This window comes from Entamoeba histolytica, genomic scaffold (genome assembly GCF_000208925.1).
Source record: "Entamoeba histolytica HM-1:IMSS scf_1104750517055 genomic scaffold, whole genome shotgun sequence".
NCBI lineage: Eukaryota > Evosea > Mastigamoebida > Endamoebidae > Entamoeba > Entamoeba histolytica.
The window spans coordinates 1-10,377 of record NW_001915222.1 but is presented as its reverse complement, the minus strand read 5'-3'; the positions used below and the strand labels follow the sequence as shown (position 1 = coordinate 10,377).

General features: G+C 24.5%; 11 protein-coding genes across 11 annotated transcripts; 3 read left to right on the top strand and 8 right to left on the bottom strand.

Moving 5' to 3' along the window:
• Window positions 1-370: 370 nt before the first annotated feature.
• EHI_049060 (uncharacterized protein) lies at window positions 371-757 on the bottom strand (the record flags this gene model as incomplete). The annotated part of the gene is made up of 1 exon (XM_645976.2): window positions 371-757. Exon 1 carries the CDS (start codon window positions 740-742, stop codon window positions 371-373), a length of 372 nt encoding a protein of 123 aa, XP_651068.1. The 5' UTR covers window positions 743-757.
• Window positions 758-845: 88 nt separating this feature from the next.
• EHI_049050 (uncharacterized protein) lies at window positions 846-1,382 on the bottom strand (the record flags this gene model as incomplete). The annotated part of the gene is made up of 2 exons (XM_645977.1): window positions 846-1,143; window positions 1,234-1,382. The coding sequence occupies 2 exons, from the start codon at window positions 1,380-1,382 to the stop codon at window positions 846-848; spliced, it is 447 nt and encodes a 148-aa protein (XP_651069.1).
• Window positions 1,383-1,429: 47 nt separating this feature from the next.
• EHI_049040 (uncharacterized protein) lies at window positions 1,430-2,326 on the bottom strand (the record flags this gene model as incomplete). Its single annotated transcript, XM_645978.1, has 1 exon — window positions 1,430-2,326. The coding sequence occupies one exon, from the start codon at window positions 2,324-2,326 to the stop codon at window positions 1,430-1,432; it is 897 nt and encodes a 298-aa protein (XP_651070.1).
• Window positions 2,327-2,920: 594 nt separating this feature from the next.
• Window positions 2,921-3,476, top strand: EHI_049030 (ras-like protein 3 precursor, putative; the record flags this gene model as incomplete). The annotated part of the gene is made up of 2 exons (XM_001914186.1): window positions 2,921-3,269; window positions 3,313-3,476. The coding sequence occupies 2 exons, from the start codon at window positions 2,921-2,923 to the stop codon at window positions 3,474-3,476; spliced, it is 513 nt and encodes a 170-aa protein (XP_001914221.1).
• A 194-nt stretch (window positions 3,477-3,670) lies between these two features.
• On the bottom strand, window positions 3,671-4,310 carry EHI_049020 (uncharacterized protein; the record flags this gene model as incomplete). The annotated part of the gene is made up of 2 exons (XM_645980.1): window positions 3,671-4,178; window positions 4,231-4,310. The coding sequence occupies 2 exons, from the start codon at window positions 4,308-4,310 to the stop codon at window positions 3,671-3,673; spliced, it is 588 nt and encodes a 195-aa protein (XP_651072.1).
• Window positions 4,311-4,456: 146 nt separating this feature from the next.
• On the bottom strand, window positions 4,457-5,309 carry EHI_049010 (uncharacterized protein; the record flags this gene model as incomplete). The annotated part of the gene is made up of 2 exons (XM_645981.1): window positions 4,457-4,629; window positions 4,676-5,309. 2 exons carry the CDS (start codon window positions 5,307-5,309, stop codon window positions 4,457-4,459), a joined length of 807 nt encoding a protein of 268 aa, XP_651073.1.
• A 143-nt stretch (window positions 5,310-5,452) lies between these two features.
• On the bottom strand, window positions 5,453-5,779 carry EHI_049000 (60S ribosomal protein L35a, putative; the record flags this gene model as incomplete). The annotated part of the gene is made up of 1 exon (XM_001914185.1): window positions 5,453-5,779. One exon carries the CDS (start codon window positions 5,777-5,779, stop codon window positions 5,453-5,455), a length of 327 nt encoding a protein of 108 aa, XP_001914220.1.
• A 254-nt stretch (window positions 5,780-6,033) lies between these two features.
• On the top strand, window positions 6,034-6,267 carry EHI_048990 (60S ribosomal protein L37-A, putative; the record flags this gene model as incomplete). The annotated part of the gene is made up of 1 exon (XM_645055.2): window positions 6,034-6,267. The coding sequence occupies one exon, from the start codon at window positions 6,034-6,036 to the stop codon at window positions 6,265-6,267; it is 234 nt and encodes a 77-aa protein (XP_650147.1).
• Window positions 6,268-6,408: 141 nt separating this feature from the next.
• Window positions 6,409-7,930, bottom strand: EHI_048980 (auxin efflux carrier family protein, putative; the record flags this gene model as incomplete). The annotated part of the gene is made up of 2 exons (XM_645984.1): window positions 6,409-7,827; window positions 7,892-7,930. 2 exons carry the CDS (start codon window positions 7,928-7,930, stop codon window positions 6,409-6,411), a joined length of 1,458 nt encoding a protein of 485 aa, XP_651076.1.
• Window positions 7,931-8,223: 293 nt separating this feature from the next.
• Window positions 8,224-9,215, bottom strand: EHI_048970 (serine/threonine protein phosphatase PP1-2, putative; the record flags this gene model as incomplete). The annotated part of the gene is made up of 2 exons (XM_645985.2): window positions 8,224-9,031; window positions 9,094-9,215. The coding sequence occupies 2 exons, from the start codon at window positions 9,213-9,215 to the stop codon at window positions 8,224-8,226; spliced, it is 930 nt and encodes a 309-aa protein (XP_651077.2).
• Window positions 9,216-9,756: 541 nt separating this feature from the next.
• Window positions 9,757-10,352, top strand: EHI_048960 (uncharacterized protein; the record flags this gene model as incomplete). The annotated part of the gene is made up of 2 exons (XM_001914184.1): window positions 9,757-10,308; window positions 10,347-10,352. The coding sequence occupies 2 exons, from the start codon at window positions 9,757-9,759 to the stop codon at window positions 10,350-10,352; spliced, it is 558 nt and encodes a 185-aa protein (XP_001914219.1).
• Between the last annotated feature and the right edge of the window lie 25 nt (window positions 10,353-10,377).

The following is a 10,377-nucleotide window of genomic DNA, read 5'->3' as shown; positions in this document are numbered from 1 at the left end:
ACAAAGAAATGTGAAAGAAAATATTAAATTAACCTATTTGTTATATTAGATATTTATATTTCTAAATTATTAAAAAAAGCAAAAAGAATAAGAAGTTAATAATAAAATCCGAATATTGATTAATTACAAATAAATTCCAAATAAATGAAATGAAAAATAAAAAACAAACAAGATACGAATTAATAAATAAAAAAAATCTATTAAAAGAATACATTTAATTTAAAAGATTTGAATAAATAATAACAAAGAAATAAGTAAAAAATCAAACGTTAATAAAATAAACAATATATTAATTGAAATGATTTTTAAATAATATTTTCAGATATAAAAAAACAAAAGAGAAAAAGTGTTAAGACAAAAATTGAATTTTTTAATTTGCCAATTTGAGGATTAAATCCTTAATAAATGGAATGCTAAAGAAAGTTTCATTCTTAGCGAAGACACAAGCTAAAACAATTAAAGCAATACGAAGAAGGAAATAAATAACAAGAAGAGCGATATAAATACCTTCTAAAGCCCCACCAACACAAACACAAAGAAGGAAGAAAGGGAAACCAATAATTGCAGAAACGAGGAAGAAGAGAACACTTTGTAAAGCATGAGCTCTAACATACAAATTTTCTTTTTCAAAGAAGAAGAAAACAAGACCAGTAATTGAACAAATATTAGCGAGAGCAGCCTCGACAATAACAGGTAATTTCATAGAAGTAATTCCAGAAGCAGAAGAAGTGGAGTCTTGCATAAAGTAAGAATAAAGAACTATTTAATAAAAAGAAAAATAAAAAGAAAAAAGAAAATAAAATTCCAAAAGGAAGAAACTTTCAATTTAGAATTTCTTTAAAATTCTACACTTTTAAATTCTTTCCTTTAGAAAGACTGTAATTCATAATTACGAAGTATAAAAGTCTTGCTAATAAAATAAAAATAAGAGCTAAATAATAAGCTAATTTTGTATAACTTAATTTTTCTCTATTTTTTATTTGATAAAATACAGAAGTTGGATTATATTGAAAATCCTTTTTAAACAATTGAATAATATCAAAAAGTAATACTGGTAATGTTAATAATAATTCTAACCAATTTAAATGAGGAATAAATAATAAAGTTAATATTGAATGAATAATAAATTCTGGAAATAATAATCTATGTGTTATTTTCTTTTCTTTTATTTGATTAATTCATTTTAATAAACCCTTTTTTTTTTGTTTTTAACTTTTCTTATTTCTAACAAACCGATTAACTCGTCGACAAAAATCAATTGGTGATAATTCATCTGATTCAAGATCAACAATACATAACGCATGAAATAGTACATTAACTAAATTAATTCCACAAAGAACAATACCACTTAACCAAGTAGTAATTAATGTAAAATTTGACATATTTTAATATTAAATAGTTTTTAAAATATTTAAAATAAAAATTTTAATTATTTTTTAGTATCAAAATTCCATTGAATAACTATCATTTTCTTTAATTCAATTGGTTTAGGTTGACCAACTCCAATAAAAATATCTTTTGCTTGTGCAATAAAATTTGTTACTTTTTCATTATCATCTTTATCAAATCCTTCTGGTTCACATTCTAATTGATAGTAACTTCCTAATCTTTTATTAAACATAACTTCATTTCCACTAATAATAAATCCACAGTATGTTTCTAAAAACCAATCATCATTAACTGTTGATGAAATATATAAACTTCTCATTTTTTTACTTCCTTTTTTTGAGTCTCTTGGTGTACTAACAATATCTGAATGTGTAACTGTATTAATTCCTGTTGCTACTCCATTTGCAACTGTTGTTACTCCTGTTGTTACTAAATCAACACTAGAACTAATTCCTGTGGAAATACCATTTACAATACCAGAACTAATATTTGTTACTCCATCAATAATACCATGTGGCTGTGAAACATTTACTGTTTGTTCTTTTTTTTCTTTATTATTAACAAGTGACATAGAAAATGCACCGTATTGTGACTTATTAATTAATGAAAAAATAAAATAATGTGGATCATTATTAATTGATGTTGATCCATATTTATTCTCTTCTGGTATTGCTAATTCATTATAACTACCAAATATGTCTCCTTGAAGAGTTTCAAAATAAAACATTATATTCTTCTCTCCAATGATTTTCCTATATAATGTTTTTCTATTAAATCCACTAATTGTTGATGAATAAATAACATTAAAATTGGGTTTCTTTTTACTATATGAAAAGAATCTTGTAAACTCTTTTGCATATTTTTTAATGTTCTCTTTGTCTTTTTCAAATTGTTTTTGTTCTTTTGGATCATCTCTTGGTGTTTGAGGTTCTGACATGTTATTTCTATTTTTTCTTTTTTTTTTTTTGAGATGTAAAAATTATTTTTATTTTATTTTTTGTTATAAAAAATGTTATTCAATCTTTCAGTTATTAGTAGTTTAATGATATTAATATTATTATTTGATTTTTTATATTATTATTATCATTTTTATTTTCAGTGAAAGATTATCTCACTAATGTAAAAAATATTAAAACATGTTATTCGAAAATAAATAATTTTGTTTTTGGTATAATTCATACTTTTTATTTCTATTACCAAAACTTCTTTTTTTTAATTTACTGATTACTAATATAATTTATTTATACTTCAATTGTCAATATACTGCCAAAAGAAATGCTAAATAAAGTATCATAAACTAAATTAATAAAAAAGGAAAAATTTTTACTCAAAACATTTAAAGAGAAGAAGGAGAAACTATTTAGTAAAAAAGAATAAAAAAAGAAGTGATACGTTGAAATAAAAGGAAAAATAGGGAAAATAAAAATAAAATGTAAATGAAAAAAAGAAGAAACAAGCTAATAAAAAAAATCACGTCATAAAAACCCTATAATCTTCGAAGTAAAACTATTAAATAGATAAATAATATAAAATGCCAGTAAAAGACTATAAAATTGTAGTATTAGGAAGTGGTGCTGTAGGAAAATCATCAATTACTGTAAGATTTGTTCAAGGAATTTTCCTTGTTAAATATGATCCAACAATTGAAGATTCTTATCGTAAACAATTGGACTTAGATGGACAACAATATGTTCTTGAAATTTTAGATACAGCTGGTACTGAACAATTTACTGCTATGAGAGATTTATATATGAAAACTGGACAAGGATTTGTTCTTGTTTATTCAATTATTGCACAATCTACATATAATGATCTTGATCCAATTCATGACCAAATTGTTAGAGTTAGAGATACAGAAGATGTACCAATTATTGTTGTTGGTAACTAAATGTGATCTTGAAAGCCAAAGAATTGTATCACAAGATGATGGAAAAGCTCTTGCAGATAAATATGGAGCTGACTTTCTTGAAGTTTCTGCTAAAGCTGAAATTAGAATTTCTGATATTTTTACTACTCTTATTAAAAGAATTAATTCTAGCAATGGTAACAAAAAACCTGATCATGCTCATCATTGTTCTCTTCTCTAAATTTCACTTATTCTTGTGGTTTTATGGTCTTTACAAATTCATTTTTTATAATAAAATTTGATTTCTTTTTTTTAATTGATTCTTTTAAAAATAACGTATTGATATCTTTTTTTTTCTTATCTATTGAAAAAAATTTTAATCATAAGACAATATTTTCTTTAACTGATAAAATTTAAATTAAATAATAAAGTGATTTATATCAACATAAAAAAGATTGACAAAACACCAAACATTATCAAAATGTTTGTTGCTCCATTTTCACATTGCCAGACAATTGGATCAAATATGACAAGCTGATTTGAAGATAATTCAACTGCGTCAGTCTCAATAAAAGGTTCTTCATCTGAGAATTTAAGGTCTTTTATTCTAACATTCTCATTACGTAATGTTTGACCTTCTCCTAATTTAAGTGTCATAAATCTTGTTCTTTGTATATTAATTGGAAGTACAATTTTGTTTGTTACATTAGGTTGAGCTGTAAAGGTTATAGTTTCAACAAAACCATTCGTCTTTTTTCTGTTACTAACATCTTCTGAAAGTAAAACTGTGAAATTGGTATTATTTTCTCCTTCAAAAAAGAAATAAAACTGAAGAGTATTAAAGTCCTGAGTAAGTACAGAGTTGTCATTTACAAATTTCAATCCTGTAGTTATATTATCCTTAAAAAATAACATACCATTTTTTTGTACAACACTACAATTGCTATACACTTATAAATACTATATAATTAAAAAAAAAATGAATAATAACAAACGTATATTCCGAATAAATATGCCAACCATTTTTAAATGATGTATTTTCTAGAACAAAAGAAACAGTTTCAGCATTTGCCATAAAGATTATTAAACAAGTTAAAATGAAATTCATATTGATGCTTCCTTCCAGTAAAAGAGTTTACTTAAACATTACTTTCTTTTCATCATAGATATTAGTATTATGATTAGAAGATTCAACCTGATGTTTCATTTTGAAAAAATAAGTCAATTAATAGTTATGATTATCATATCATCATATTTTAATGTGTCTGTTAATTGTTTTCTTGAGATTACATTATTAATTGCTTTTCTTGTGATAACAGTAACAGTAACTAATAGCACAATTGAAGAGATAACAATCAAAATCATTAATGAAACACCAACCCAATCATTTTCAACTAAAAGTAAAGATTAATTTCAAAATAAAAAAAAAGAAATACAAACGATCTGGGTTTGAGAATATATCACTCACATTTTTAACTACACTCCCAAAATAAGTATAAGCCATAGTCCCTGGTATGATTCCATAGAACGTTGCAACAACATAATTTTGAAAAGAGCAAAATGGACCAAGAACATAATTAGAAATAGGAAATGGGAATAATGGTGATAGTCTTAATAACAAAATCATTAAAAACTCATTTGATTCAATAGTTTGTATAATTTGATGAATTTTTGAATGGTCATGAAGATATGATTTAATAGTATTTTGAAGGAAGTATTTAGCAATAAAACATGGAATCGAAGCACCAATAAAACAACCAATTATATTTATTAAACTTCCTTTTGAAAAACCAAATAAAAACCCACCTGCTAAGTTCAATGGAGTTGCAGGAAGGGCTAGTAATAAAACAATAATATAAAAGAAAATAAATAAAAATGATGCAGTAACAAAGGATAAATCTTCTAAAACAGTAATAATTGAAATAATAACTGACTTTAAAGGAGAGTTAGGAATAAAAAAAGCAATAAGTAATAAAATAAAGAGAAATAGAATAATAGTAATTAATTTAACTGTGTTAATATTCCAATGAGGACGAATGCTATTATAGCACTGAATTTCTTCAGAGACATTCATTGATTAAAAGAGTAATGATGATTTGATAAGATTTGATAAGAAAGTGATAAAGTAATCAATTAAAAAAGTGAAGATAATAAAAAAGAAAGTGAAAAAGAAAATAATAATAAAAAAAAAATAATTATTAATCCAAAAGTATCAATTTAAATGTTAGATGGATAAAGGAAAACTTTAAGGTTTTGTCCCATTGCTTTTGGTGGAAGGTTATGTAAGAATCTAGCTTTAACAACTCCATGATTTCCATGTGGTGCAACAATTTTACCAAAGATAGCACGAATAGCTGGTTTATTACTTCCTTTCTTTACATTAACTTTGTAAACATAAGCAACACGTTTTCCAATATAGAATGGAGTATCTTCTTTTGTATTTACTCCACTAATTTGAAGAAGAGCAACATTTGGGTATTGATTTCTTTGGGCACGTTGGAATCCCATGAAAACAGCATTAACGTGGAGTCTACACTTTGACATAGATGCTCTATTCTATAGTTTCTTTAAACCCTAAAAATTATTTTATTAATTTCCTTTTTTGTTTTTCTTTCTTTTCTTTCACACAATTACACTTCTAGTCTTTTTACCTATAAAATCAGGATATTACCGTATTATCCTTTAGAATGAAAATAACATACTTAATTGAGTATAATAAAAAGATAATATGAGAACAATAGAATTATAGTTTATAAAAGAAAGAGTAAAACCCTGAACTGAACTTTATTGCCAAAGGCATGACTAAGGGAACTAGCTGCAGAGGTACTAGACACAATAAAACTCACATTCTTTGCAAAAGATGCGGAAAAAGATCATGGCATTTACAAAAACAAAGATGTGCTTCATGTGGATATCCAGATGCTAAAATGAGACAATATGCTTGGGGATACAAAGCCCTTAGAAGAAGAACCCAAGGAACTGGAAGAATGAGACATTTAAAAATTGCCTTAAAGAGAACCACTAAAGCTTAAGTAAATGAAGTTGTTCTCTTTGTTTCATTTATTTTATATTACAAATATGATATAATATAGTTTTTTCATTTTGATGTTGTTTTAAGATAAAAATCAGAGTAAAAGAAAAATGAGAAAAAAATAAATAATAATATCTTAAGATTAACATTTATAACTTATTAGTTGTAATGTCCCAATCATTCCAACAGATAAGGTAAGTAAACTTGTTAAATATGCCCAAAATAGTAATGATGAACATTGTTCATTTCCTTTAGGATAAACAATATTAACAACAATAGCACTATTTAATGCTGGTGGAGTACAAGACTCAATGCATACAACAAAAAAATACATAGGGTCAGATGGAATAATATTATACCACCATAATGTAAAATGAATTCCAATACAAATAATTGGTACAATAACCATTCTAACAAATAAAGCAATAACAATAACATACCATTTTATATTACCACCTTTTGGACCAGTAGAAAGATTACCTCCTAAAATAAATAATGCACTTATTACTGCAGCACTTCCTAAATACTTTAATGAACGACCAATAATAGCTAATTTACCATCATTAAACAAAAGGTCTCTAACAGGGTACATTAAAATTAATATAATTCCTAATAATGTTGCTATAGTTGGAGGGGTACAAAGATTTTTAATACCTCTTTTAATTGGAAGAGGGATATAAGACAATACTATTGAACAAATAGACTTTAGTTGAATAATAATTCTTCTACAAGATTGTTGTATTGATTTGAAATATGTGAAATTTGTTGAAGAAGAAGGTTGATTTATGTTAATACTATCTATTTCTGAGTCAGTAATAATACTGTGTTCTTCTATTTTAGAAGAGCCATTTGTAGAAAGTTCAAAAGAATTTTGACTTTTTTTATTGTCAATATTAATACTTTCATTTTCTTTAGTTTCATTATTTTTTATTTCATCTTTCATTTCATATTCTTCATTAGGTTGTTTGTCATTAAGAACTGATTTAAAAGTATTAATAACATCTTCACTTTGTTTAGTTTCTTCTATTAAATTATCGTTGTTAAGAGTGGTAGTAATAACAATATTTTCATTATTTTCTATATTTTCTGTTTCTATTTGATTTTTCTGAATAAATGAATATCCAAATACCCAGTAAATCAAAGTAGACATTAATAAAAAAGTACAAATATATGCACCACCTCTATCTTTTCCATTTAAACCAAAAAGAGTAGTTTCAGAAGTAATACTATCAACTAATGCTAGTGGTATATACATAGTATTTCCAAAAGAAATAGCATAAACAAATACTCTTGTTGTTAATCTATCTAATTTAAATATTTTTGCGACAAAGAAAATAGATGGAAAAGCCAGTCCATTAATTAATATTGCACTTATTGGTAAATACCACCAATCCACCAAAGTATTTATACGTTCTACTGAGGTTGCTGTTTGAGTAAAAATGATTGCCGGAACGAAGTATTGAAAAACCAAAGTAGAATATCCACGTCGTACTGTTGCATCAAAATGTGCTGTATAAGTTGCTAAAAATCCAGCAACTGAAATAACAACTAATTTAAAAATCTAAATCAATTGATTATTTGTTTTTTATTATTTATTTTCTTAATTAATAAATTAATTATCAAACTGCATTAAAAGTTGAAACAATAACCAATAAAGGTTCCATTTGAATATAATTTTATTATTTTATTTATTTCTTTTTAAAATTTCTCTTTTTTTATTTTTATTTTTTGTTTTTAATAATTTTTTTTTTTTTAAAACTTTATAAAAATATGAATTCTTTAATAAAAGTAAATTTTATTGAAGAAATTAAAATAATACTTTCTTATTATTAAAGATAATTTAATTATAATTTTAAATAATTTTGAAATATTTTAATTATATAAAAATTCTATAGAAACTGTTTAATTTGAATGAAAGATTGATTAAAAAAAAAATATTGTTATTTAATGTTTTGTATTATTTTGCTATTGGTTTAAATACTTTAAATGTTCCTTGTAAAGAACTATTAAAATAAAGTATTGCTCCTGAATTTTCTGTTGTTCCCATATAATTTGGACATGAAAAAAGTGTTACTAAATGTTTATTAAAACTAAGACTATATCCCCCATTCATTGTTTGATGTGCTCTAACCATTACTTCAAAGCCATTTTTTTTTAAGAAAGATTCTACAACATTTTGTCCAAATGTATAACTCATTCCTCTTTGGTTTTTCATCCATCCATCAACAGGAAGATCATGTGGATCTGACCATAATAAATCACATAATATTCCCTGTAATGGAATTTTAATTGGTTTTTTAATTGTTTCAATTGTTTGAATAGTAATTAAATCTGGTGAAAGTCCTCCATGGACACAAAAAATTTTATTATTTATAACAGCAGCTATAGCTAATTGATCAAATACTTGAATGAAAGATTGAAATATTTCATTTTGATCATCTTTAAATCTTGAACATTCATTAAAAAATCCATACATTCGGCATATCTTTTCATCTTCATGATTTCCTCTTAATAAGAAGATTGATTGAGGATATTTTAATTTATAAAGTAAGAGTAAAGTGATTACTTCTATACTATTTTTTCCTCTATCAACATAATCACCAAGAAATAAATAGGATGTTTCATTTGGATATCCATTACTTTCAAAAATTCTTAATAAATCATAATATTGTCCATGAATATCTCCAACAATTGTTATTGGTGCTTTTAATTGTATTATAATAGGTTCTTTTGATATTTCATTTAAGACTTCATTACATAATTGTCTAAATAAGTAAAATTGAGGTTTGTTTTATTTTTGTTTTTTTTTTAAATGAAGTAAGCAAACATAATTATTTTACTTGGTAGTTCAATACTATACCCTTTTGACTTTGTTCTGTATTGAATTAATTTATTGAATAATTGTTGATATTCACCAAATGTTAGATTTTCTGTGTCGATAAATTCCATTTCTTTTTGTTGAAAAATATATTTTTAAGTTCATTTAGTGAAATTTATTTGATGCTTTGAATTATTTCTTAATGAATTTATAATGAAATTCTTTATTTTTTTATTTAGTATTACTCTGCATGTATTAACATTAAATATAACTATAAAATGTTCTTGAAGAATGTTGTGAACTTCATCAACCACAACAGAAATTAAATGAAACAGAAGAAAAGAAGAAAAGATGTTTGCTTCTATAACATTATTAATCATCATGTAATTGTTTATTTTTTTGTTTAACATTTTATTATTTTTTGTGTTATATGTTTTTTTTTTGTTTTATGGATTTAATTAAGTGATTTATTTAGGATATTGAGAGAAACTAAATATAAATTTATTTTATTTTAATAAAAAAACTATTTTATAATATAATCTAAAAATAAAAAAAGGAAAAATAAAAAAAAAAGAAAAAACATAAAATTAGTAGTAACAAATGATTAACATCATCGTTATCATTTTATTATGTGCAATACCAATATTACTTCTTATATGTAATATTTATATGATGATATATTTCCAAAATCCTGAAGAGAAAGGAGTAAGTTGGATATGGAGAATTATTGTAATTATTGCATTTGAGTTTTTAGAAATGAGTGTGTTCTTAATTCCATTAGATGTACTTAATGCTGGACCACCTGAACCGATAATACCAATGCAAATTTTCTGGTATATAGTTTATTATGGAATGATTGTATTTGCAGCGATTATATTACCATTTGGGTTGTGTTGGTATAATCAAGAAGAAGATACTTCATGTGTTAAAAAAATAGTATATTCCTTTATTTTTGCATTGATTTTCCTTGTTGTAGCCGCTGTATTTTGTGTAATATTTTACATTATTTTTGGTGTAGCAGAAGTACCTGTTAATTATCAATCTGGAGATCTTGATTTGACATCATTTAATCTTGACAATATAAAAGCAGCAAATGTCAGACCAGAAAATGATGATGAAGAATCTACAATTAGTTTTAGAATATCACCAGTTCTCTTCATTATATCAGGAATTAGTACAATAGGATATGTATTAGTATTATTCTTTGGAGGTCTTGGATTTGCAGTATTACCAATTGACTTAATTTTTGATTTCATTAATAGACCTGAACCACTTAAATCAGCACAAATCAAA